Source organism: Panicum virgatum, chromosome 9N (genome assembly GCF_016808335.1).
Source record: "Panicum virgatum strain AP13 chromosome 9N, P.virgatum_v5, whole genome shotgun sequence".
Classification (NCBI taxonomy): Eukaryota; Viridiplantae; Streptophyta; class Magnoliopsida; order Poales; family Poaceae; genus Panicum; species Panicum virgatum.
The window spans coordinates 58,036,568-58,063,764 of record NC_053153.1 but is presented as its reverse complement, the minus strand read 5'-3'; the positions used below and the strand labels follow the sequence as shown (position 1 = coordinate 58,063,764).

Sequence of the window (27,197 nt, the reverse complement as noted above, 5' to 3'; positions counted from 1 at the left end):
ATCCCTTTCCAGATATAATTTTTTAGCATATTTGCTTCTCTATCACGCATATACTATGAAGCGTCACACCCCCTCTAGTTTATCTAGCTCCACCCCTAATTTTAGTTTTCCTAGGTATATAATTTTTTTGCTATGTGTCTAGATATACGTTATGTCTTGATGCATAACAAAATTTATAAATATAGAAAAACTAAAATAACTAATAATTTGAAACAAAGAAAGTATTTCATCCTCTTAATTGCCACATAAAGCATGGGCCGCTCAAATTGTACGAGCCAATCTAGCGCACATTGGCCGCAGCTGGGCACGCCACGGAAGATCCAGACCCGATCCAGAGGGGAGGGGGCCCTCGCCATCTGCCGAGTATCCTCCTCATCTTCCCAGCAAGGAGGGGGGCCCTGTCGCGGCCGCTGTGACAACTCAATGCGGCAGAGTGGCGCAGGCAGCAGCTGGGCGATGCCCCCACGCCAACATGTAGTACAGCTGCTCGTCGTCTCTCGTGCACGCAGTTGCTGCTTCGCTGCCTGGCACTGGCACCCTCATCTCAACTCCTTTCTGTCTCCCTCGCCCGTCCCCTCTCTCTCCTGCTCCAGAACGCGCCCTGGCGCCCTGCAGCACACTGTAGTGTACCCAAGCAACGTGCGACTGTGCGGCCTGTCCGGCTGTCCGAGCGCAGAAGATATTGACACACCGGCCGGTGGCTTTTGCAATTTGCAGGCTTCCTTTTGGAATGCACGCAGGCGAGATGGAGGTTGTTGGACATGCACTTAATCTGTAGCAGACGGATGGCTGGACGGCATGATGGTTGGATGGAGAGAAAGCTCTAGGCTCTCTGCACTGCACTGGGTACGCTATCGCGTCCGCGACCACATCCTCCAGGACGCGATAGCATACCACATCCTCCAGCAAGCGCCAAAGAAGCGTAGGGCCGCCGCTTCGCCATATTCAGGGTTGTACGGACCGGAACGCTATCGCCCTACCCAGCTCGGAAATGGAGGAGGAACCGTCGTCCAGCGTCCCCGTCACCGGTCAACCCCAGCTCCGCTGCCGGGCTCCACCGCGCTGCCCCTGCTCCACCGCGCTGCCCCTCCTCCATCTCTGCCGCTACCGCTCGCCCCGCGCCTCGCCTCGCGCCGGCTGGCCGGGCGAGCTCCGCGCCCCGCCAGCTGCCCCTGCTCCGCCGTCGTATTGCCGCACCCGCCCGACCTGCCGCACCTCCCCGCCCCGCTGCCGGTGGAGGGGCGGCGAGGAGGGGCGCCAGAGGGAGAAAGGAGGGAGGGCGCGTAGACCATGGCGGCCGAGGACGCGCGCCGCCATCGCTCGCCGCCGCGGACGCGCGCCGCCACCGCTCGATGCCGCGGACGGCCCCGCTCCGGCCCGCTGCCGCCGCCGCGCACCTCGCGTCCGCTGGGATCTGGGGGAGGGGAAGGGAGCAGGGGCTGCGCAGGGAAGGGAGAAGGGGATGCGGCACTCGCCAGCCGCGAGGCAGGAGGAGGGAGGAGGGGCGCCGCGCCACCGGCGGCCGCGCACCGGAGCCGAGCTCGCCGGTCCCGGCTCCGCCTTGCACCTCGCGGCCCCAGCTCCGCCTCCGCATCCCTTGCATGTCGCGGCACCGGCTCCGACTCCGCGTCACCCCCCGCGTGCACAGCCCTCCGCGCCATGGCCTCCGCGGAGGAGGGGCGAGGAGGGAGGAGAACGCGCCGGCGGAGCTCGCCCGCCGCGCCATGGCCTCCGCGGGAGCTCGAGGGAGGAGGTGGAACGTGGAGGGGCGAGGAGGGAGGACGGCGCGCCGGCGTGGGGAGTATAGAGTAGAGAATATGGATGATCAGGATGGAATATTCTGTTTAGATGATGGATTTAGAGTATGACGAGTGCAGATATCTTTAGGATGATGAGTGGCGAAGCCATTGGCCATGGAGACTTGTATTGGAGAGACCATGCCAAGTGCGTACAGTGCCACCAGCTATAGGTTATAGTAGGCACGAGAGCTAGCTGCACGGGCACCACAAGATACGAAGATCGATGGCCTGGTCATGGACGCGATACCTGCTGCGGGGATGGGTGTCCTGTTTGTGCATAGGTCACACAACGTGCTCCAAACCACAAAAAGAAACGGCAGATGGAATCGGCCATTATTGGCATTGCATTATTGGACGTGTAAGACTGACTCCAATAAGCTATTGCAAAACGGGATAGGCATCGGTTGATATGCATTGCGCACAGTGACCGGCTCGGGGAGGCAAAAAAACATCGTCTCCAATAGCGAACTGCCTCTCCCGTCCGTCCTCGCTCTCCTCCGGTCCGCGCCGCCCCCTCCCCTTCATCTCCGGCCGGAGCCGCGCCCTCCCACCATCTCCGGCCAGCGCTGCCCATTCCCCTCCTCTTCCGCCGCCACCTCTGGCCCCGGCCCTCACCGGAGCAGCAGCACCCGCCGCAGCGTGCCGAGGAGGCGCGGCGTGCACAGCGCTCGCCGCCGCTCCGCGCTCTCCCGCGTGGCCTCGCGGAGCGCGCCCATCGCCGCCGCGACGATCCGCCGCCACCTCCACCTCCCTGACTATCCGCGGCTGCGGCGCAGCGTCCTCCCCTTCTCTCTCCATGGCGGCGTGCGCGTACATACTCCACTGGCGGCGGGCGCAAGGAGCGCGGGCCGAGCTCTGCCCACGGCCTCCCTCCCTCCAGCCTCGAGCTCGGCCTGCGCGCGGCCTCGAGCTCGGCGGGCCCACGGCGGGCGGCGCGGATGGCCACGGCGGGCGGCGCGGGTAGCCAAGCGGCGCGGATGGCCGGTGACGCCTCGCCCCCTCCTCTCCATCCTCGACGGGCGCGGGGGCCGAGCGCGAGCTGCGCGGCGGAGCCAGAGGTGCGCGCGGTGGAGCAGGGGAGCTCCAGCTCGCGCCCGCCGGCTGCGGCGGGGCTGGCCCGCGCCGCGGAGCTCCACTCCGCTCCTCCGCCGGCCTCGACCTGCGCGTGGCCTAGCGAGCGGCGGCCGCAAGCGGGCCCGGCGAGCGCTCCTCCCTTCCCGTGCCAGAGCAGGGGCGGCCTGCGCGTTGCGGGGCGGAGCGGTGGAGGCGGAGGCCGGCACGGGCAGCGGGGTGGCGGCGGAGCTCTGCGCGGGCGCGGAGGTTGACGTGCGCAGCGGAGCAGCGGCAGCAACGAGCCTCCCTCTCCTCCTTGGCTCCCTTCTCTCCATCCTCACCGGCCAGAGCGTCACCGGCGAGGCGAAGCGGCGGCGGCGCGCGCGCATGGGAGCGGCGGCGGCGCGTGCGCATGGGAGCAGCGGCGGGCGATGCAATTGAGGAGAGAGGCGATGCAATTTTGCATCCCCTCTCTCCTCAGTAAGCATTTTGCCTCCTGCGTTGCTCCGTCTATTGGAGGAGGAAGCGAATACGCACAGTAGCGAGCGTGAGGCATATATGCGTTTGCCTGTGATTGTTGAAGTCAGTCTAATACGAACGTTCTAGCTAGCTAGCCTTGAAGTTGAAGACCAGCCACGGGGCCCCGATTGATGAGCCAGCAGGCCGCGCGGCAGGACGAAGCATGCATACATATGTCAGCCAGGCTGCAGGCTGATGAAGCGTGCAGCTTGCTTTGCTGCTGGATCACATAAAATCACATGCTCCGGCAGCGGTTGCGTGCTAATGACCCGATCCAGCATTGGTAATCTTAAACCCTTGTAGGGCGTGGATCGACTGGACTGCATGTATGTACACGGTAGTGCATGTCTTGCAGGCAGATCAAGTCACCAGCAGGGCAGCAAGGCCAACCTTTAATGTCATGCATGCCAACCACACACAGCTGTTCAGTGCAATGCGCACGCATTTAAACTTCCCTCATCATCTTTGAGAATGGATATGATTAAAAAGTGATGATGCGCAGGCTTGATTGAATGCACGGGATAATTTTTATACCCTATAACTTTTAGTTCTAAATTAGCTCTCATGAATCCAAACAAGTAGGTTAATTTTGGACTAAAGTGAATTAGCCCCTAAATTCCTTAGTCCCTCCAAAAAGGGGTGATAAGAGCAAGTATGCTGATGGACAGGCGACGAGCAGGCGGAATCCAAAATGGCGGAGTGAGAAACCAAGAGAGAGAAAGAAACGAGCAAGCACCTTCCGACGTGCCTGCTTAAGCCAGCGGAGAGGAGATATAGCAACTGTTATTGGCTGCCATCCCTGCGCGAGACGACCGCTATGAGCTGGAGCCTGAGACGCCAGCGAGCGAGCGTCTCTATTAGCCCTGCTCTAATGGGCTAATTTACGTGAGCCTCATAAAAAAAATAAGTCTGCACGTACACCAGGTGTGGGAATGAGAAAGAGAGTGGACATTAGCCTACGAATCCGAAGTGGGTTGATCCTTAACCTATCAATTTAAAACTATTAGCCCTCAAAATTTACTCTTGAACTATGGTCCTGTTTAGTTCGTTTTACATGTTTTTGCAAAAAAAATTTGCGTGGGAATCTTGCCAATTTGAAGTACTAAATGAAGTCTATTTACAAAACTTTTTGCACAGATGGGTTGTAAATCGCGAGATGAATCTAATGATACTAATTAATCCATGATTAATCAATAATTAGTGGATGGTTACTGTAGTATCATTGTTTCAAATCATGGATTAAGTAGGCTCATTAGATTCGTCTCGCGATTTACAGCCCAACCACATAAAAAGTTTTATAAATAGACTTTATTTAGTACTTTAAATTAGTAAGATTCCTTTACACTTTTTTGCGTTTATGGGGTGGGAACTAACCTATGTTCCAAAAGGAGCCTATGTCGATTATTGTCATCTACCCTTACCCTAGCCTGGTGAGATAGATCCTGCGTCCGCATGCATGCCACCAGGCACCAGCAGGATTTTTTTAGTTTCCCCCCGGCTGGAAACAATCAAGTTCGGCCTGCAGGGAGGGGGTTCGAGTAGTCGACCGGCCCGTTTGTGAATATATTCGCCCAGTTCCTCGATCAGTTTGAGAAATGCATCGAAGCGGACCAAGCAACCCGGAGTATAAAACAGGTGAGGTGACACCATCAATCCACGAATCTTTTTTGGAACAGTAGGAGCGGCGGGTCCCGTCCCCAAGGGATGGAGCGAAGCGCTCCGAACCGCACCCTTTGCTGTGAACAACACGATGGACAAGGAAGTTCTTCAGACCTCACAGACTGCGGCACTGATCGCAAGTGGTGCACCAGAAACAGGAGACGCAGTAAATTTCCTTCTGTGCACCGTAAACTTTGGAGTTACTCCAGTTGATTGCAGCGCAGGAGGCAAGGCACGCGCATGCAGGTAATGCAGGCGCGGTGGTACAGGTGTTGCAGTGCAGGCAAGGCACGCGCATGGAGTAGTACAGGCCTTTTCGGAGGAGGGACTCCGGCTTCATCGGCAGCTAGACGGTCTTCGGACTCGTCGTTCTTATAAAGAAATATTGGATCCTAATTATTGACATTCTCTCTTCTATATTTAATTCTCTCATACACATCCATACTCTATATCTCTCTATACTAACTGCTGCAAGTAGGATCCACGTGTTAAGTTTTTTACCTCTCTGGCCCCTCCCTCCATCTGCTCGTCCCCCCTCCCCTCCCCTCTCTCCCTCTGCTGCCATCACTCGCTTGCCGCCCTTCATCCCCGCGCCTCTCCACCGGTGTCGCCGCAAGGTGAAGCTGCGACGCGAAGCGAGCAGAGCAGAGGGGCGGCGGAGGTGCGCAGGCGCCAGTGGAGGCGGCGCGAGGCGGAGCTGCGGGGTAGCGCGAGGGTGGCGGAGGCGGAGGCACGCCCGCAGGTGGAGGTGTGGGCACAACGGGGCGCACGCGAGGCGGAGCTCCTGGGCGGCGCGAGGTCGGAGCTGGAGCTGCTTGCAAGCGGGCATGGGGCGGAGGTCGAAGGGCCGGTGAGCACAGGAGCAACGGTGGCGGTGGAGGCAATGGTGGAGGAGTGATGCCCTCGTCCTCCTCGGTGGCCATCCTTCCCGCATCGGCCATCCTCCCTGCTGTGTCGCCCTCTTCTCTTGACAGTCGCCATCCTCTGCTCCTCCTCCTCCGCCGCCCTCTGCTCCTCCCGTCTGCTCCTCTTCTTCTCCGAATTGACGGGCGGCTCTCCTCCCTCACAGCAGCCTCGCCCCTCTTCCCCGCGACTAGCTCCGCCGCTCGCCCCTCCTCCTCCTTCAAGGCGATCGCGCGCCACGCCTCGCTTCGCCCGGTCGTGCCCTGCCGAGCCGCCCCGCTGCTCCTCCCGGCCACGCTCCGCTGTGGCCCCATGGCCGACGGCGGCCTACCCCTCTCTTCGGGGAGCTGCGTCCCTCCTGTCTCCAGTGAGTTCCGTGGGCAGACGCAAGGAAGCGGTAGTTGGTGGGGCCACATGGCGCCCTGGAGTACGCTGTGAATAGCGGAATGGAGGACGTCCGCTTGTGTAGTAGATGTCGTAGTGGATGCTGGTGCGAACATTTTTCCACTTAATGCATACAAAAGGATGGGGTATCGCACCCGGTGCAGACAACCTAAAGCCGTCAAAGACGCGGGAACAACTTTGCAAGTGAGGAGGTGGAGCATGAGCCAAAAATAAAAAGCCAACTCCGCTACTCTAGCTCCAGCTCCATTGAACCCTCCCAAACGCACCATACATGGCTTGTTTGGCAGGGCTCCAGCTCCGGCTCCCCTGCTGGAGCGGCTTCTCTATTGGTTGGAGTCGTTTTGGAAACTGTTTGGCAAAACAACTCCTCCAGATTGTTTAAAATACATAGAAAAGATAAAATGTTCATAATACCCTTTCTTTCCTATGTTTCCATTCCCATTTTTTTATTTTTGTTTCTTTGTTTCTCTTTCCTCCTTATCTCCCTCCCGTCACTTCTTCCTCCTCCTCCGCTACGCCACCGGCCTCCTCGGCCCCATCTCTCTACCACCAGATCCCCGAGGCGCCGCCCTCGTCGCCCCTCCTCACAGTGCCCCCGCCACCGCTGCAGTCGTAGCCGTCCGTCGCGCCACCACACATCGCACGTAACTCCTGCGCGCCCGGGGGGGGGGGGGGCAAGGAGGCGCTTGTGCCCCAGCGCCGTCTCGGGCCCGCTCCCTTGCAGCCCTTGCCCGCGCCCCACCGGTCGACCACCTCCTCCCCACGGCCCCTGCCCGCGGCCGCCGGCAGGTCACCTCCTCCCGGCCTTGCAGGCCGTGCCCTGCGACCACCTCCTCCTCATGGACGCCGCCTTGCAGCTCCCGGCCGCCGACACCACCACTTTCCCCTCCGCTGTCGCTGGAGCCTGTCGCCGTGGCCGGCCGCCTCAAGCTCCCGCTATCCGCTGTCCGCCTGGACCACCATCGAATCGAGCCCCTGCGGCCGCCACTCATGGGCAAGGCTGGGAAAGGGCGAGGAGCAGCCGCACGGAGCCGAACGGAGCCACCATTTCCTAGCTCCGCCTCGCCCAATCCACTCCAGTGAATGCGATTTCAAGAGCTCCAAGGTGCTCTAAAATTGAAGCTGTTGCTAAAAATACTGTTTGAAAGGGCTCCAGCAGGAACCGGTTTTGGAGCCAGAGAGCTCTGAAGCCCAGTCTACTCGTAAGTCGTACCAGGCGTGCGAGTCCACCGCTACTCTGAGCTTCACGTTTTGGCCACCCGGCGATCAGGCGATGCATGTGCTGCATGCATATGGAGTATTCTGCGATCTGAACCGACCTGTGCCTACTTCTTCCGTAAACTCAGGGTAAGGGTGCACTGGTGCAGTACGTGCGCAGGTGAGCCTCACATGTCAACGCTAGCTGCTGCCCATACTTTATTAATCCACAAGAGCAGTGTCAACGGAAGCGTGTAATTTTGTTTCCGAACGAAGGCGAGTGAAAAAATGTGATGCGCGCTAATTTTGCAAGAAACTCGTATCTCAGCTAAAACCGGATTCATATATATTTCCTCCGTACCAAAATAGATAAGACCGTTAACTTTTGATCTTAAGTTTGACTGTTTGCCTTATTCAAAAATTTAATAATTTTCAAAAACTTATGTATGACTCACTTCATTATCTAAAGTATTTTAATCATGATTCATGTTTTAATAAGACGAGTGTCAAACTTGTAATCAAAAGTCAACGGTGTCGTCTATTTTGATACGGAGGAGTATATATATGGTTATCACGACACACCGGGTTGGGCTGCCCAGCTAATTAAGCGCACACATATATATACACCACCACTTCATCATCCACGTACTCCACATAAAGTAATTTCAAAATATTTAATTATCTCTCTCGGAAATGCTATGTTCTCATAGAACTTATTGATCAAAGTTTTGTCTTGCAGATCGTGTCAATTTCACATGTATTATATTTTCAATTGCAGACTTTTTAGTCGCGGTTGATAATACCAATCCGAACTAAAGGGTCACCAATTAGTCCCAGTTGGTACTAGTATTATCAACGGGGACTAAAGGGTTCTCTACGGGTTAAATCAAACAAAAGCAACCACACTAGAGTGACATGTGCAGTATATAGGTGGGCTGGCAAGGAAGTGATAGAGAGATTTCGGGGGCTGAGTATTTTTTTTTTGCCTTACACATGCTCTTTATTCTCGGGTGTAGGAACCGGAGCTAATGATTCGCTGATTTTTTTAAGTAATGTATCGATGATTAAACGGCCCATAATAAAAATTAACTTGCAAGTTCTAACCGACGGAGTTTGTGGAGTAGCCAAAGGCCATACGTGTGTGAGTGCCATGCACGGCGTACCCAAGTAAGGAAGAAGGTGCAAAACACAATACTACAGGGGAAAGATTTGTACCAACGATCAATCCAAATTTGTGCTGGCCATTTTAACACCCGCCAGCAATCTTGTGTCAGCACAAATCAACATGTGTGCTGGCGGGTGTCCGACCGCCAGCGCAAATGCATTTGTACTAACGGTCATTTTAAGCACCCACCAGCGCAAATTAATTTTAATAATTTTAAAATATAAAATAAAAATTTAAAATATTTTATATTTTAGTAGGCATCTACACCCAACCATCCATTATTTAACGAGAGTACCATATTTTTTCAAGCACATGCAATGTACGTGGTTCGAACCCGAGACCTCTCACTTCACATGTTTTTTCTTACCATATTATCCACGCATTACATCTATCTTTCCTGAATCTTATATTGTGTGTTCGACATACTAACAATCTGAAATTAAAATATTATCAACTACAAAGTTTTAGATCTCGTTGAGCACAACAATTTTGGCATACAGTTTGTCCAAGATTGTTAAAAAAATTGAAAATTTTAATTTTACAATTTCAGAAATTGTAACGAACATTTGGCATAGTAAATGATACTAAACTAAAAATTTTGTCAATTACAAAACTTTAGATGTCATCGAACTTTATAACTTGAATATAAAGTTTATTTTCATCTTAGGTTGTATATAACATTAATATAAGGTTTAAACTTAATTTAAATAGTAATGAATATTTGGTCTAGTAAATGGTCTTGAACGAAAAGATTGTCAACTACACAGTTTTTTTTATCTAATCAAGCTCTATAACTTTCATATAAAATTTGTCGTCATCCGACTTCATATAAAATAGTTATTTGAATTTTTATTAAGAAAAAAATGATTTGTGATGGTGGTCGAGTAACCGAACGCCAACATAATGCCTCATATTTGTGCTGGCGGTCACTTAAGCTAACCGCTAGTACAAATCGACTTGTGCTGGCGGTTGCTTATGACGACCGCTAGCACAAATATGTGGCATTTGTACTTAACAGTCGGTAATAACGATGGCCAGAACACAAAAAATAATTAAAGTGCCAGCAAAAATGCTTTCAGTACTAATGACAATGGAGACGACTAAAAGTAGTCCATATAAGGCTCATTGGGGGTTTCTTCTATGTGTGATGAGACCCTAAGAGTAATCACAAAGTTATACCCAACCATAAACTTGCCCTTGCAAGGGCTCAAGAGGAATTGAGGAGAACGGCGACTATCTAATGCCTCAGATCAGGAAAAGTACATCGTGTTGAGTTTGCATTGTTCTTCCCTCTGCATTCAGCATTATTTATTTATTTATTGCACTAATAAATAGTATTTTAGCCTCTTATATTTCCGTACAATTACCATGCAGATCCAATAATATTGAATATTTGGAAATTTTATCAGTACACTTGACTCAAAATTAGTTTAAAAATAATATGGTTTCTGTTTGATTGATAGTAATACGGGCACAAATATAAGTCATCTGAAATAGCGGCATGGTCTGTGGTAAAGCTTTTAAGAATAATTGTATTGATAAAAAAGAGATTATGAATATTTTTATGATGAATCTATTGATGTCAATATTATGTTCTGATTTACCTAATTGGTTAATTTTGTATGTACTGATGGTCAATGTTTGAACAATTTTGCTATTAGAATCTAACAATGGCTTATATTTATGATCAGAGGAAGCCCGCTACAAGAAATTCAGAACATAGTAGAGATAGTCTAATCAAGTCTAACAGAGTATAACATCATCAAAATTTGGAATAATATTATAGAAAATCATAATTAAAAATGACCCTTCTGCACAAAGTCCTATCACTTAATTTTGTGAATGCCCCTCTTAAGAAAAAAAAATCCACTGTTTGAATTTCCAAGAGTGTTTGGCCAAAGAAGAAGAAAAAAGTATGATAGAGAAAGATATCAATATATCTTCAAAAAAATCTATGAATGAAACAAAGGATGCAACATGATAGACCCAACCCGTCCAAAAAAAACCTGACCCGACCCGACCAAGTGATGGATCACATACGAGCCGAAATATTTGACCCGAAACTTAAAAAAATCCAATCCAACTTGAAAATTACGCGATGCGGGCCAACCCGACCATATCATGAGTTGGGCACGAGCCAATATTTTTTAACCCGAAGTGACCTGATCCGACCCCGATCTAACTCGACAGATGATCAGATCTACATTGGATCAACATCCAATGGCCAAAAAATGTCTAATGGGTAAGCTAAAGTTTTGGTAATCCAAAATTACCGTACAGATTACCATGAACATAATTTTTTCCCCTGAAACACCGATCACTTACAAAGCATATGTACTCCTCGTTACCACAAGAGCTACTATGGGAGATAAACTGCAAATTTAAGATTGACTAAATGAATACGAACGGTCATGCCCCCCCCCCCCCCCCCGCCGTATTCTACGGAAGAGAATACAGCAAGCTGCTGTATTCTACAATTGTCTTCGGGCCTTCGGGGGCACGAGAAAGCAAAAATGGTGGGGAGGTTCACACATGCAGCGAATTGATATTGCCCCCCTGCAGAGAGCAGCAGTACTCTACCCCACACGACACTGCCTTGAAAGTACAGGTCATGCACATCAAAACCACATCTTTTCCGGGACAAACAGCCTGCCCCCCCTCGTTTGGTTTAACCTTGTTATCCTACAGCAGCCTAGGATGCCAACATGCATGTGACGTTTTGATTCTATTCTCTTCTGCCTGAGCCCTGAAGTGAAAGGAGGGGGAAATTATTCCCTCCCCTCCATGAATTTGACCAGCAGGTCTCTGTTTTTTTTTTGAAGTCTGAATTTTTCTTGCTACTGCATAATGCTTGTGCAGGATTAAAAAGATCCAGGCTCAAACATGTGCCATGTGCATACACGGTAAACCCAGCATCCGGTGAGCCAGAATGTCCTCTTTACTGCCCCTACAAAATGTCCCCTTTACTGCCACTGCAAAATGATGAAGGCAGGAATTGCAAGACGACGGCAAACAGTATCTTCAATTCCAGGACCAGTGTCACCATCCAGGCAGTACAAAATGCGAAGCCCCACCCTAGCAACACCAGTACACCACCCATGGGAGCCCTAACAGTTAGGCATCAGAGCTTTGCATACCGGCCCTACCAAGTAAAACATGCCTCCTATCCAGAAACGGTATTACATGTTTCCGAAATAATACATGGCGCTACATAAAAGGCAGGCAATATGTGGTGAAGAAAATGAGAGAAGTACTATTTATAACGATGGTAAATCAGAAGATCAGCAGTAGAACATGAGCCCCTTGACACTATCTCGGAGCTTGGGGAGTGGGGCTGTCTGCAATGGCGTGGCTCTGTACAGAGTTGTCCGGCTGGTGTCCGATGAGTCCGATCTCTCAAGATACAGCCTTCCTCTATATGCCGCGAGGTGGGCGTAGTATGCCGGTGGGACGAGAGAGACAGGCTTGGTGCAGCGCGCAAAGGTGTAGCAAAGATTGTGTATCAGCTGCTGCATCTCGTCGGACTTGAAGTTATTCTCATCCCACAGAACTCGGTAGTGCGTCGGCCTGCTCGTCCCCTTTGTGCCCCAATGGCTGCACAGGTAGAAATCGAACTCCCTTGGGTGTGTGATCACGGTGTCGACCACTGTCCCCGGTGGCACATTCTGGTCAGAGTAGTGTGTGGAGACGCCATTCTTCTCCCTGTGGAAGAGCCTCGTGTGATGCCTTTTCTGAACAACGACGAACGTGATCGACGGCTTGTAGCCTGGGTATCTTGAACATGTCAAGCGCACTGCCTGCAACTCCTCTGTCAGTACCTTGTAGAACTGTGTCTCACTCACACCGTCTCTGAAGAATATGATTCTACTTGGGAGCTTACCGACTTCTTTCACGAACTCCTCAAGCAGTTCACCAGCCATCACATCGAGTTGCTCAATGATTTCTTTGCGGTGCGTCTGCGACCTCATCCTGGAGATGTACTTATTTGATGAAGGCCAATTCATGCTTGCAACTACGGCAACCACTGATGGACTCGAGTCATCTAGGGGATGTGGGTGAGTCACATCAGCACCCATGAACATCACTGGCTCCTTGTCCGAAAATATTCTAGGAATTTGGCAGGGCAAGCTGTTGTAGAGGGCAATATTGCAGCCACCGAGCTTTGCATTTATCTTCAGTGCTAGATTGGCCAAGAACTGAAAGCTCAGCTTGGTTAAGTTGGAGTACAGGCAACACTGTGTCACGACACCAATGGATGTTTCTGCAATGCGCTTCAAATCAGCGTAGCCCCGATGCCTCCGCTCCATGATACAGATTAGCAACTGTAAATTGCCCAAGGCGGCTTCCTGAATTTTCTTCAGCTTGCTCTCCAAAATGCCAACATTGTTCAGCAGTTGAATCCGCTCAAACAAAGGGCTAACAACAGTTTTCTTGTTGAGTAGAATCCCGAGTTGCTCGCATCGGCTTGATAGCTGGTTGATAAACTTTGGAACAAATGATTGATGCTCTGGGCTGCCACCAAAGCTTATCAACGCCCAGCTCTTGATCTTGGAACCCTCAGCAACATGGCTGTCCATCAAATTCCATTGCCGATCAAATCTGTCTGGTGTTATATCCTTGATGCGCCCTCCATTACCGAGCTTCAGTTTTGGTGGCAAGAGAACTCTCCCTGAGAGCTGTGTCATGTCCTTGGACACTTTCAGGCTGAATTGATCAGCATATGAATTGCTGAAAGAAAATAATGTAGCTATGATCAGATATGTATGATCGACCAAGCTAGTTAGAATAAGGCAAAGAAACTTCAAGTTTACAACTGCAACAAAAATAAAGAAGACTAGAATAAAAATCATACCTTCTAGCAGCAAATGTTCCTTCAACAACACCCTTTATAATTCCCTTTCTTTCACTGGGTCTCTGGCAACCCATCTTGAGCATCTTGGAGGTCTGTTCATCTGAGAGTTTGCCAAGAAATTTCTGGCCCTCACAAACCATGCAAAGCTCCATTGGCACATAGCACGGCTTGCTCTTACCAATTTGCAAGCAGGGAAGCTTCCTGAATTTGATATCATGGTTGTAGTGCTCCATGAAGTAATCCACTACCGTATAATCCTTCCCACTGCGATCTTGAAACTTGAGGTTCTCTGTTGTCTCATCAGTCAAGCCATGCACATGGTACCTTTGGTCAGTTTCACGGTGGCACACAAAAACTCGAATATTCTTCAATGCTTTCTCTATCTCCCTCCTCTCATTTTCTGCCAAAGCCCTAGTCTTCATCTGTGAAAGGTCCTTCATGAAGTCACAGCGCTTCTGTAAGTATGCAATTATGCCAATGTTTTCGTGGAATGCTGTAAGGGAGAGGTCAACATTGAGGGAAAGACCTTGCTTTGTCGGCCTCAAGCTCTGGAAAAAACCTCGTAATACAACAGCCCCACCACCAATCTCCTTTGCTTCTCCCATGGAATTTGAATACAAAGACCGACCTATGGGAATAGAATTTTCCATAGCACCTTCCCGCAGGATGACATCCAATGCATGAAGGTAATCTTGAGGAAGAGGAATACCATCCTTCTCTTCTTTCAAGTACTTGTTCAACTCCTCACCACTTAGCTTTGAAACCAACCGAAGGTTCACCCTGAAAACCTTATGATTCTGCTTGTCAAGCATGTGGGCACTCTCTTTAGCTGCTATAAATCGTGTTGATGCAGCTGCTGGAAGACTAACAAAGAACTCAAGCCTGTTCTGTTGAAGAAACTCAATTGGACTAAACAGATTCTTGCGGCCATCAAAGGCTGGAAGGGCCCCTGAGAGGACACTTGAATTTTCTTCAACTAGCTTGTTCTTGATCATTCTTGCTGTTTCTTTCGAAGGGTGTGGGTATATGTCAACATCGTAATGAAAAATCTTCTTTCCAGGATCAAAATGCACAAGGAAATGGTTTGCATAGAGAGGAATTACATTTCCCTTAACTCCACCCCCGTCAGGTCTGGGTGCAATGGTGACTCCATGCATGTCCATAGATGAATGCTGACGGGTGCTCACATGATTTGCTTTCACGTCAGATGTTCGGTGCTCATGAATGAAACACTTTTTGTGCTGAAGGAGCTCGCTATCTGTTAATAAACTGATAGTGTAAGCCATGTAAAAAGAAAGACAAGAACTTTTTGTGCTGAAGCAGCTCAGTATCTGATAATAAATTGGTACTGTAAGCCATGTAAAGAGAGAGAAATTTAAACAGCTTCGTCAATAGTGATTCCGACAGCGTAAAATAAAAATATTGCAGGTCAAAAGGTCAAACGAAGGCACATGCTTTCCCTGAAATTTATCACACTTTAGAACAAGCGAGGTAATGCAGAAAGCATATAGCACGAACACCAAGATTATGGAACATCATTGTCCGAAAGACAAAAGAAGAAAAGGATACCACTGACTGGCGCATTAGTTGAACACAAATCCTCCAAAAAGACAGCCATATGCCCCCGTTTTGAGGTGGGGAAAGGAGACTAACCGTCAAAACAAGAAAGGCGTCATCCACAGTACCACAAATAGAACTTTGTCTGTGTCTCATATTAAACATTCTTGTACCCTCCTTTTCTCAAGAACAGCTGATCAGTCCTAATTTGCGGCCAGAAAAAGAAGTGGAAGAGAAAAAAAATAAAAAATCCTAAGCATGAATCCATGAAATCACAAGCCTCAACAGGGAACAAAATGACAGAGACTCATGAACTTCTTTGGCCATCTGGTACAGTAGAATTGCACCTTAAGTTACTGTACCACGTTATCTTGGCATGACAAGCCATTAGGCACCAAAACTATGTTTTTTTATAACATCTAAGTACCATCACCATCAGAAGGGGGGGAAGATGAGAGCTATAGACAGTAGCACACATTGATCAAGAAAGCAACAGCACTAACAAGTAGTAGCATGGAGTGGCATTAAGCATATAAAAACACACGTCGAGACTGGTAGCCAGGAAGGGAAGTAATCAACCAAGGAAAGGAGAGCGCTTTACCGTGCGGAAGCGGCAGCAGCGCGGCGGTGACGGCGTGCGGCGGCGGCGGCGGCTTCCTCGATCTCCATGCGGGCCCCCTCTGCGGCGGAACGCCGTTGGGCTTCCCGTAGCACGCCGCCGCTTTGGGGAACAGCAGCGGCGGCGGCGGCTGGTGCAGGTAGACCAGCACGGGCGGGGGCAGCGGCAGCGGCAGCGCGACGGCGCCGTTGCGACGCGCGTGGGAGGCGTGTATCGGCAGCGGCAGGAGCGCCGGGTAGGCCTGGATGATCGGGTGCTGCCTGCCGCCGCCGCCCTTCCACCTCCTCCTCCCGTTCGCGCCGCCGCCGCCGCCATTGTTAACCCCTCCTCCGCCGCCGCCGCCTCCCAGCTTCCCCTCGTTCTTGGCCACCGCCTCCCCCTCCATGGCCAAGCTGCCACCACCACCGTACCACCACCGGGCAGCAGAAGCAAGCACCAACCCAATCCAATTTGTTCGTACTCGGTACTGGTACGCAGCTTCTTCCGGGGGCAGCAGGATCGCAGCTTCTTGGGTTCCTTTTGGCGTGGGGCGGCGGGGGCGTGGGCTGGCTTTGTGGGGGTTTCTTGGATGGTTGGAAGGTAGGGGGGCAAAAAGGAGGAAGCTGGGGAGGGGAAGAGTTGGGCGGAAGGGGATGGCTGCCTCTGCCTCTAGAGACGAGAGAGAAAAGAGAGAGAGGGGGAGGTATTAATGGGGTGGCAGACGCAGAGGTGGGGGACAGGAGAGAAGCCGAGGGAAGAGGAGGAGAGGAGCACGAGCATCCGCTGTGGCTGTGGCCTGTTGCTTGAGCTGTGCATCCATGCTCCTCTTTCCCTCCCTGCTTGCTGCCGCTTTAAAAGTTTCTTCTTCCTGCGTTCCTGCTGCCCCGTCTTCCCAAATTCTCAGGCCCTGTTTAGACCCACCCCATAAACCCCGTAAACACAAAAAAAACGTCATATTGAATGTTTCGACACATGTATAGAATACTAAATGAAGTCTATTTACAAAACTCTTTACATGGATGGACTGTAAATCGCGAGACGAATCTAATGAGCCTACTTAATACATGATTTGCAACAGTGATGCTACAATAACCATCCGCTAATTATTGATTAATCATGAATTAATTAGCATCATTAGATTCGTCTCGCGATTTACAACCCATCTGTGTAAAATGTTTTGTAAATAGACTTCATTTCGTACTTCAAATTAGCAAGATTCCAACGCAAAAAATTTTTGCGCTGGAACAAAACACGGCCTTAGTTGAAACGCAAAAAATTTTTTGCGAAAGAATCTTGCTAATTTGAAGTACTAAATGAAGTCTGTTTACAAAACTTTTTACACAGATGGGTTGTAAATCGCGAGACGAATCTAATGATGCTAATTAATCCATGATTAGCGGTGGTTACTGTAGCATCACTGTTGCAAATCATAGATTAAGTATGCTAATTAGATTCGTCTCGCGAATTACAGCTCATCCATGCAAAAAATTTTATAAATAGACTTCATTTAATACTCCATGCATGTGTCGAAACATTCGATGTGATGTTTTTTTGTTTACGGGTTTATAGGGTGGGAAGGGCTTAGTAAATGTAAATGCATTGTAACCAGAAAACTAAACAGTACGGTCTTCGATCACAGCTACTCCGACTATAGTTACTTAGGGGTAACATGATTATTTTTCTGTTTGTAGCATGTCTGAAATTTTTTAAACGAATACTCTTTATGGACGAAGGAGTACTTTATCTATTTTTAGTTATATATTCCCTCATGTCCAGTATATAAGTCGTAGTTTGATATGGTACATCTCTCAAATTACAGTTTGACCATTTATTTATTTTATACTACTATAATTGTTATGATTATAAATTTAGAATTATTGGATAGTACATTTGATACAAATCCATCCATATCAAGTTTGTTCTAATAGTTAAAAATTGTTTGCCAAATTATTGGTCAAAGATTATAGAGTTTGATAACATGCGTGCATGCCTTATAAAGGGAACCTGAGGGAGTATCGTATTAGGTTTGTGCTAAATTAAATTTGACCAACTTTGACCAAATCTATAAAATAATAAAGCAATAACTATACCAACCTACGTATGCACTATCACAATATATTTCATGGTGGATTAAGTGAAATACATTTGATATTGTAATATTATTTTTTCTATAAATTTGATCAAAGCAAATATTACTTAGAACAAACCTAATACTACATATAAATAAAAATAGAGAGAGTACTATAGAGAATGTATTGTGCTATAAAATTCCTACAAAATGGCTCAACTCATGTTAGTCTTGAAGGAAATCTTTTAGGGTGTGTTTGGATGTAGATATTGAGAGGCTTGGTATTGAATTGAGTTCAATACCAATTCAGCCATAGTATTGAAATGAACCACAATTCGAAAGCTATTGTTTGGAATTTGCTCACCTGTCCTCTTCTCCACCGCCGTCCAAACCTCTGCTCGGCCATGGTGCTCCTTCACGGTTGAATCTCCTGCTGCGCCCATGGAGAGAGGGGAGGGCCCACAGCTCGACAGCGAATGGGGTCCATAGGAGCCTCGCCGGAGCCATCCGAATCCGCTGTCCAAGGAGCAGAGGGATGCGCGGCGTGGCCAGCCGACTGAGGGAGGGCGGGGCAGGGCAAGGCAGCGCGGTTCGCCGGCCCACCGGCGAAGGGAGGGGAAGGGCGGCGTAGCTCGCCAGCCCACAGACGGAGGAGGAGGAGCGCGGCGCGATTCGCCGACGAAGGGAGGGGAGCACGGCGCGATTCACCGACGAAGGGAGGGGAGTGCAGCACGGCTTGCCGGCCCACCGGCGGAGGGAGGGGAGCGCGGTGCGATTCACCGACGAAGGGAGGGATGGGCGGCGCGGCTTGCCGGCGGAGGGGGGTGAGCGTGGCCCGCCGGCGGAGGGAGGTGAGTGTGGTGCGACGGCGGATGGAGAGGAGGACGGCGTGGCATGCCAGCGAAGGCAGGGGAAGGGCGGCGCTGCTTGCTGGCCACTGTCGGCGGGAGGGAGGGGAGACGGGAGAGAGACGCGAGAGGACGGGAGGAAGAATGCCAGCCAATTCAGAGGGGTCAGGCTCCGTATTGAGATCGAAAAGGTGGGGGAGGGCTGAATACCGGTTGGCATTGAGGTGGAATTCCAATTTCGAATTCCAACGCACCCAAACAGCTGACATTCGCGGCTGCTGATTCCAATTCCGAATTCCGACCCCAATTCAAACATCCAAACGCAGTGTTAGAGAAAACTGCAGAAACTCACCAGCAAGTTAACGAGGTTTTCAAATAACCACCGGTGAGCTATTTTGCTCTAGTACCCGCAAGTTTTTTATATTTTTTTAAATACCGCTAGTACATATTGACTATACAATATAACCTATATCTAGGTGCATAATAAAGATTATAAATTTAAAAAATCAATCTGAAATGAAATGAGCAGTTGTTATATAGCCTAGGGGCAATTTGACTTTTATTCACCACTGAGACTAGCCCCATTTTATATATGAGTAGTATGTCTTACGTGTTTTTGACAAGATTATTCATATATGAAGAATATCTGGCACCTTCTCATTGCATGGTGGACGAGCTGTGACGTTAAAGGGCAAATGACAGTTACATCAGCTAATCAATGGAAATGAGGAGAATCTGACAATGAATAAAAAGGCTTATGTATTCGCAACAGTCACTTATTAGGCTATTAGCAAATCCAATTATGAAATACACCTTTCATCAATAGCACTCACTCGGTTCATCGGGATAGTCAGCTCATAAAAATGGAGTTTAGAGATATGTATGTTCCAATAGCATTTCTATAAGGTTCATTTTAACTTGGGAAAAATATATGTGACCTTGTATAGATTAAAAAGTGCAAATTTAAAGCTTCGGATCATGCATTCAAATCTGTATGTCATAAGCAAACTTTTGATATCCACGATGAACAATTTTATAATTAAAAGGTTATAATTTTGAACTCATCCGTGAAACAATCTTTCAATTTATTTCAACTAAATTTTAAAATGTGTTCTGACACTTTGTAATGTGTGAATTTAACCTTTCTACAACAGCTATTTCACTTAATCCAATTCTTTCATTTTTGTGATAGGGTCACTTTTTCTAATGATTATATCATGGAAATGTGATGATTCTAGACAGAGTAATGGCCAAAAGTTCGGTTTTTTAAAATAAAGATAAAATGTTTATTGCACACACATTCTAGAATAAATTAAAATTAGAGATGTGGAGGTCAATTTTGCAAAGACTTCGTCTCTTTTTGCTTACCTCCTCCAAACCTTTTACAAAGAAAAGGAAAGGTATACCATTCGAATGATGAAACCCTCTTTGGTAGGTTTCTTGCTTCTCACTTTCTTGAGCTTTCCCCCTCCTTTATTTGTGCTGATGCGGCGGCCCCCCTTCTAAGATTGAGATTCTACCTTGCCTTGTAGATTGTAGCCTTAGAGTCAGCTCATAGATTAGCCCATCTCCATCAATGTACTGAAGCCACCTTGGGATTTGCTGAGAATCTTTTCACTCTCTCGGGGCAAACCTTGTGATTAAAATGAGGATAATGCAGTGCATGTAAAAAGGTGTACTGCCGTGACTGCGCTAGTTTACCAGAAGCCATCATCAGTGTTGTGTTAGTTGTCATTTTCTATCGGGGCACCAAATGGTGGAGAGCTGCATAGGCAAGATTATTTTTCTTGAGCAAGAGTTCAGTGATAGTGAGATCATTATGCGTAACGGCCGAGTAGTGACCCATTAGTGAGATCAATGGACTGCAGTGTACAGACCAAAACTTCCCAAAATCATCCTACCTGTCTGGTCCTTGACCTGAAGAACAGAGGAAAGCCATGAAAGTTGCACCGAAAGGTGAAAATCCCCATGTTTACTTTTACTGAGATGGTGAGATGTGTGACTGTGAGAGAGAGAGGGAGAGTCAGAAGAGAAGAAGTGAGGGACCATTGCCCATTGGTGTGCATATAAAAACTTGCTTCTCTGCATTGAATTGAATGGTTGCCCCCTACAGTAGCATAGGAGGAGCTGCTCTACTGAATGCAGCTTTGCCTTCCCCAAACTGCCCATACAGACCAGAGGAAGGAAAAAAGCTCTCATCTCCACCCTTGATTTATCTCTCCATTCCCACATGATGTTATATTTTTTAAAGATGACAAGATCCTATTTGGAGAAGTATCTCAACAATATTTTAAGGGCTAAAGAATAGCTCAAGAAAATAGCCCTCCAATGAAATAGTCCTTGAACTATTTGGATCTGTAGAGAATTGGCAAACACCAAACACCCTAGGAAGGGGGGGGGGTGACCTTTCATTATATAGGTCGTATAGGCTTGGATTACAAGAAACACAATACAAGCACAAATACAAATACCTTTCAGCCATGGTGAAGTCAAGGACGGAGTCGGCGACAGAACCGTAGAGCCACGTGCGAATGCAGCAGTCCACCTATTCCCAGAAGGGATCGGAGCGGCGAGGAGGAACGGAGCCGTCGATGTGAAAGAGGAGGCCGAACTTGCCACACATCGCTTTGAAGAAGGACGCCCACTAGCTGTAGTTGAAGTGCGGCAGCTCCAACGTCATGGGGACATGAGCCTTGACATTGAACGTGGAGAAAGGGTGGATGGAGAGGGCGCCGACCATTGCATCCGAAGATGAGGGCATGGTGGGGGAGCCAGAGGAGGGAGAAGAGGCCGCTGATGTCGCAGAGGAGGCCGACATGATTGCAGATGCAATCTGAAGCACGCAGCAAGGGTTGCGGCTGGGTGTGGTGGGCGCCCAAGGGAGGGCGCAGGGAAAGGGAGGGAGGCGCCCTAGGGTTAGGGCGCAGGGGAGAGGTGGCGTCGATGAGGAGGAGGCCCCTGGACGACGGCTAGGGCATAGGAAGGGAGGGCGACGCACGGCAGAGCAGGGGGAGGGCCCGGACTCGTGATACCATATAGAGAATTGGCAAACACCACACACTCCAGGAAGGGGGGGTGACCTTTCATGATATAGGTCGTATAGGCTTGGGTTACAAAAAACACAATACAAACACAAATACAACTGTATATATCTAACAGGATCCCTGTGCTATTTGACTTTTCATGCACTTTCCCAATTATTGGGCTCCCACTACCCCCGGATCCAGCGAACTCTGCGTTGTGGTCCTTCCTGAGGCCGCTGTCGTGGCAGCCCTCGCGTTCCTCTGTAGCAAACGAAATCCCACAATCCCAAAATCATCAAATCACGCACTTTTCTAATTATTGGGCTCCCACTACCCCTGGATCCAGCGAACTCTGCTCGTCCTGGTCCTTCCTGTGGCCGCCGTCGTGGCCACCCTCGCGTTCCTCTGTAGCAAATAAAATCCCACAATCCCAAAATCCTCAAATCACAAATTAGTTTGCCGCCGCCGCCAGCCGATGTCATCGTGGTCCAGCACCGCCGCCGCCGCCAGCCGGTGCCGTCATGGTCCAGCGCCACCGCCGTGAGCCGATGCCGTCGTGGTCCAACACCACCGCCGATAGCAGAGTCCAGCGTCGCCGCCGCCAGCAGAGCCCAGTGCCGCTGGGCCACCATGGAGGAGAAGAGTGGAGGAGGAACCGCCGTGGAGGAGGAGGAGCCGCCGTGGAGACTTTCCCACCGGTCGGCCGAGTCACGAGAGCCGGACCGCCGTGATGCCGTGGGTGAGGTGAGGCGGCGCCGGTTGGGGGCTGCGATGTGGGTGGGGGCAGCGGCGGTGTCTGGGACTGGGAGGGGGAGTCGGCGCTGGTGGCGGGTGGAGGAGGCAGCGGCGTGGGCGGGAGAGGCCGCACTGCGGGAGTGGGAAAGGCCACACCACGTGGGTGGGGAGATGTGGATCTGGTGCGGGTGGGAGAGAGTGTGTGTTAACTTTTTCAGTGGCCTCACCAAAAATAGCTCAAATATCACCCTGATGGGTGATAGTTTTTTGGGTGGGATTTTTGCAAATAGCCCTAAAATATCCCATGTTTGGCTATTTGAGGGGGGATGGAGGAGCCAACAAATATGGGATCCAAACAGAGCCTAAGCAGAAAAAACTCGCAAGTCTATTAGAGCATGAATAGTTGACATTGCCGCAGAGATTTCTATGAATTTTAACGACAAAATTCGCAACAGTTCCATTTTGATAAAATAGGCAAAGTAATCGTCACAAACAAAAGATGTTGCTCAATTTTCTGTTACTTTATTTATAGATTTCAGAAGATATTATATTCTATCGGAATCCAATTCATTAGGGAATTCGAACAATCACAACAAAGATCAAATAGTTTGGCGATACATACGAATGCGACTTATTGCCGCAATTTCTAGCTATTGTACTATTTATGTTTTCATCACAGACTAATACTCCCTATAATGAATAATAAAGGAAGTAAGAAATTCTTGCCCTACGGAGTTATATTGCTGCAGTTTTTATGGTCATATTGCATACAATCGGCTGCTAGAATAACTCATAATGTAAACTATTTTTGGAATAAAATTTTTTATGGAATATAATTTTTTAAGGATAAAATATATTGTTTGACCATCGAACTATCAACTGCATCCGAATTTGACAATTCAACTTTAAAACTAGATATCTGCAGCCATCCAACTCTCCAATTAGCAGTGGTCCCACCTGTCAGCCTCCTCTCTCCCCTGGCCGCCGACCTCCCCCGCGCACCTCTCCAGCTCGCCCGGTCGACGGTGCTGGCCCGTGGCGGAGTTCGAGGGCGAAGGTCACCATGCTAAAGCGCCATATCGAGGAGCTTCGTCACCGACGGGCGGAGGATGCCAAGGCCAACAAGTTGGTGGGCATGTTCGCGTCCTACGAGCAGCGGTTGCTTGCCGTCGTTGCCGCGACGCGCGCGCAAGGAGGAGGCCGCATAGCTCTGGCGACGAGTAGAGGAGCTGCGGGACGCGGCATCGCTCAAGGATAGGGCCCAGAGCAGCAGAGGAGCTGTGGGAGTGCGCCGGGAAGGAGGCGGCAGAGCACGCCGCGAAGTTGCGGAAGCACAAGCCAGCGTTCGTGGAGCTCTCGTCCGCGCAGCGGCAGCTAGAGGCGGACCTGGCGCGCGCCACGCGCCTCGCAAACACGGCGGAGGCCGAGCTCAGGGAGGCCCTGGAGCACCTCGACGAGGCAGCCTTCGCGACCGAGCTCATGGAGGCCAATCGAGCGCGGAAGTCATATGGGTGCGCAGCTGGCTGGCATGGAGGCCGGGGAAGGAGCCGATGGCAGCTCAGCACGGTCGACAACTGGCTCTAGGAAGGCTGGGGCGGGCAGCGGTGGAGAACAAGGCAGCCGGCGACTGTTAGACTGACCGCAACAGGAAAGGCAAATCTATTTTTGCCTCTCCAAGTGTCACTGTACATCACGAATACGGCATCCAACAGAAAAGGTAATTGGTGTATGCACTTTGACTTTGAGGAGAGAGGAGATGTAAAAATACATCCTCTCTCCTCGAATGCATGGTAATTGGTGTATGCACTTTGACTTTGAGGAGAGAGGAGATGTAAAAATACATCCTCTCTCCTCGAATGCATTTGGGAGCAGCGGCGCACGGCGAGGGCGGTGCGGGGGCGAGCGGCGGTGCGGGGCGAGGGCCGGAGGCAGGCCGACAGCTCGTGGCAAGCGGCGGACCGACGAGCGAAGGCGGCCGGCGAGGAGGAAGACCGGAGAGAGAGAGGGCCGCCGCTCCTGGGGGAGTGAGCCGACCCGTGCGAGCTGCCGGCGCAGGAGAGGGAGGAGGAGGCTGCCGGTGCTTGCTCGATCCGCTCCCTGCTCGTGGAGGGAGGAAGCCGCGGAGGGAGGGAGCCGCGGACGGAGGGCGCCGCGGAGGGAGGTGGCCGGCGGCGGATGACAGAGGAGGAGGCACGACGAGGAGGCCGAGGCCGGAAGAGGAGGTGGCCGGCGGCATTGGAGCTCGAGCGGGCGGGCCTCGCCCTCTCCCCGCGAGCTCGATAGATCTGGGGCGGAGCAGTAGGGGCGGAACCGGCGGCAGCTTGAGGAGAGGGAAGGGGCTCGCCGGATTCGGGGCGCAGCGAGAGGGGCTGGATTTTGTGTCGGCTCTGTTGGAGACCGAATATTTTTGCCTGCGCCATCCAAATACTGTAGATAAAGCAAACTCCCAAATGCCTTCCCATTTTGCGCTGCATTGTTGGAGTCAGTCTTAGCGGAGGAGAAAGAAGAGAAGAAAGAGAGAGAGGATAGAAGAGAGAGAGGCGATGACAGGTGGCCCATCATCACGTGGCGTCCAACTAAGCAAAACTATCATGCTGAACAGTTTGATGGCCAAACATGAACGATTTTGCGAGTTGTATTGCTGTGGATGTCTAATTTTAGAGTTGCATTGTCAAATTCGAAAGCAGTCGATAATTCGGTGGCTAAAAATGAAATTTATCTTCTTCTTTTTTAAGTAGTGGTGGTCTAGGTTGCCCACGAATGTCTCGCTCTTGCTTCAACTTGGATCCGTTTTGCCTCAAATGAGTTTGGCCCAGCAGTTGAAGCTAGTAGTACTCCATAGGATGGGTCGTCCTAATTCTTAATGTAGGAGAGAATAATGCTTGTATTCCTCCAATCCTAGAAAGGTGTGTATATATAGTACCTACACATGGGTCTCTAGATGGGCCTCTATACACATGGGCTCAATATACTCCAACACCCCCCCCCCCGCGCAGTCTGAACTACCGGCGCAGCGGTGTTGAAGACAACCCCTTGGTGAAGATGTCAGCAAACTGGGAGGTAGTCGGGACATGGAGTACCCGAACATCGCCGATGGCGACTCTGTCGCGCACGAAGTGTAGGTCGATCTCCACGTGCTTCGTCCGCTGATGCTGGACGGGGTTGGTGGAGAGATACACAGCGCTGACGTTGTCGCAGTAGACGAGCGTGCTCTTGGCAAGCAGGCTGTGGAGCTCCGCCAAGAGCTGTCGCAGCCAGGACGCCTCCGCCACGCCGTTAGCGACAGCCCGGTACTCCGCCTCGGCACTGGAGCGGGAGACAAACGGCTGCCGCTTGGACGACCAGGAGACCAGGTTGCTGCCCAGGAAGACGGCGTAGCCGGAGGTGGAGCGACGAGTGTCCGGGCAGCCAGCCCAGTCAGCGTCGGTGTAGACCACCAGCTCAGCAGAGGACGAGCGGTGAAGTACCAGGCCGAGGTCCACAGTGCCACGGACGTACCGGAGGAGACGCTTCAGCTCAGCAAGGTGTGACTCCCGGGGATCATGCATATGGAGACAGACCTGCTGAACAGCGTAGGTGATATCCGGCCTGGTGAAGGTGAGGTACTGCAAAGCGCCGGCCAGACTCCGGTAGGCAGTAGGATCATCCACCGGATCACCCAGATCAGCAGACAGCTTCGCCTGAGTGTCGACTGGAGTGGAGCAGGGCTTGCAATCAGTCATCCCAGCCCGCTCCAGAATATCGAGGGCGTACTGCCGCTGGTGAAGGAGAAGACCAGACGGGCTAGGCTCAACAGTGACGCCCAAGAAGTGATGGAGCTGACTGAGATCCTTCATAGCGAACTCCTGCTACAGAGAGGAGATGACACTCTGAAGCAACTGCTGACTGGAAGCTGTGAGCACAATGTCGTCAACATATAGTAGCAGATAGGCAGTCTCATCCCCACGCCGGTAGATGAAGAGAGACGTGTCAGACTTGGCCTCGGTGAACCCCAGTGTCATCAAGAACGTGGCGAACCGAGAGTACCAAGCCCGAGGAGCCTGCTTCAGTCCATAGAGAGGCTTGTTGAGCCGGCATACCATATCCGGACGACTCGAGTCCACAAATCCCGCTGGCTGTGAGCAGTAGACAGTCTCTGACAAGGTGTCGTGAAGAAACGCATTCTTCACGTCCAGCTGGTGCATAGGCCAGGAGCGCGAGAGCGCGAGCGAGAGGACCGTGCGCACAATAGCGGGCTTCACGACCGGGCTGAAGGTCTCATCATAGTCCACACCAGGGCGCTGAGTGAACCCCCGGAGAACCAAGCGAGCCTTGTAGCGCTCCAATGTGCCGTCAGCCCGACACTTATGCGTCCAGATCCACTTGCCAGTCACCACATTGCAACCAGACGGACGCGGCACGAGGTCCCACGTCTGGTTGGCAAGAAGAGCCGCGTACTCCTCTTCCATCGCGCGATGCCAGTGAGGATCCGCAAAGGCGTCGCGGACAGAGGAGGGTACTGGAGAGACCCGCGGCTCTCCCTCGGTGGCGGAGAGAGTCGCGGCCTGGGACGCCATCCGCCGAGTCACCATGGGATGGATATGCCGAGGATCCCGATGGATGACCGGCGGGTGGTACACCTCCGGCTCGGCTCGAGGGGGAGCCGGAGGAGGCGGTGGCGGCGACGGCTCCGGTGTCCGCATCGCAGGAGCCTCCGGAGCAGGAGGCGGCGCCGGTGTCGACGCCGAACGACGCCGGTACACCTGCACCGGATCAGCGTACCGCTGCGGCGCCGGGTTCGGCGCCGAGCGACGCCGGTACACCTGCACCGGCTGAG

At 50.9% G+C, this 27,197-nt stretch overlaps 1 protein-coding gene across 1 annotated transcript; it reads right to left on the bottom strand.

Moving 5' to 3' along the window:
- Positions 1–11,864: 11,864 nt before the first annotated feature.
- LOC120692692 (protein argonaute 7-like) lies at positions 11,865–16,480 on the bottom strand. The gene is made up of 3 exons (XM_039976067.1): positions 15,711–16,480; positions 13,553–14,810; positions 11,865–13,428 (listed from the first exon to the last, which is right to left on the bottom strand). Exons 1-3 carry the CDS (start codon positions 16,111–16,113, stop codon positions 11,982–11,984), a joined length of 3,108 nt encoding a protein of 1,035 aa, XP_039832001.1. The 5' UTR covers positions 16,114–16,480; the 3' UTR covers positions 11,865–11,981.
- Between the last annotated feature and the right edge of the window lie 10,717 nt (positions 16,481–27,197).

What these genes read in the sequence shown, in the direction of transcription:
- LOC120692692 (XM_039976067.1), bottom strand. Translation starts at nt 16,113, where the DNA reads ATGGAGGGGGAGGCGGTGGCCAAGAACGAGGGGAAGCTGGGAGGCGGC. An exon ending in GCTGCTGCCGCTTCCGCACG is followed by an intron (nt 14,811 to 15,710) that starts GTAAAGCGCTCT and finishes GTTTATTAACAG; the next exon opens with ATAGCGAGCTCCTTCAGCAC. An exon ending in GGAACATTTGCTGCTAGAAG is followed by an intron (nt 13,429 to 13,552) that starts GTATGATTTTTA and finishes ATTTTCTTTCAG; the next exon opens with CAATTCATATGCTGATCAAT.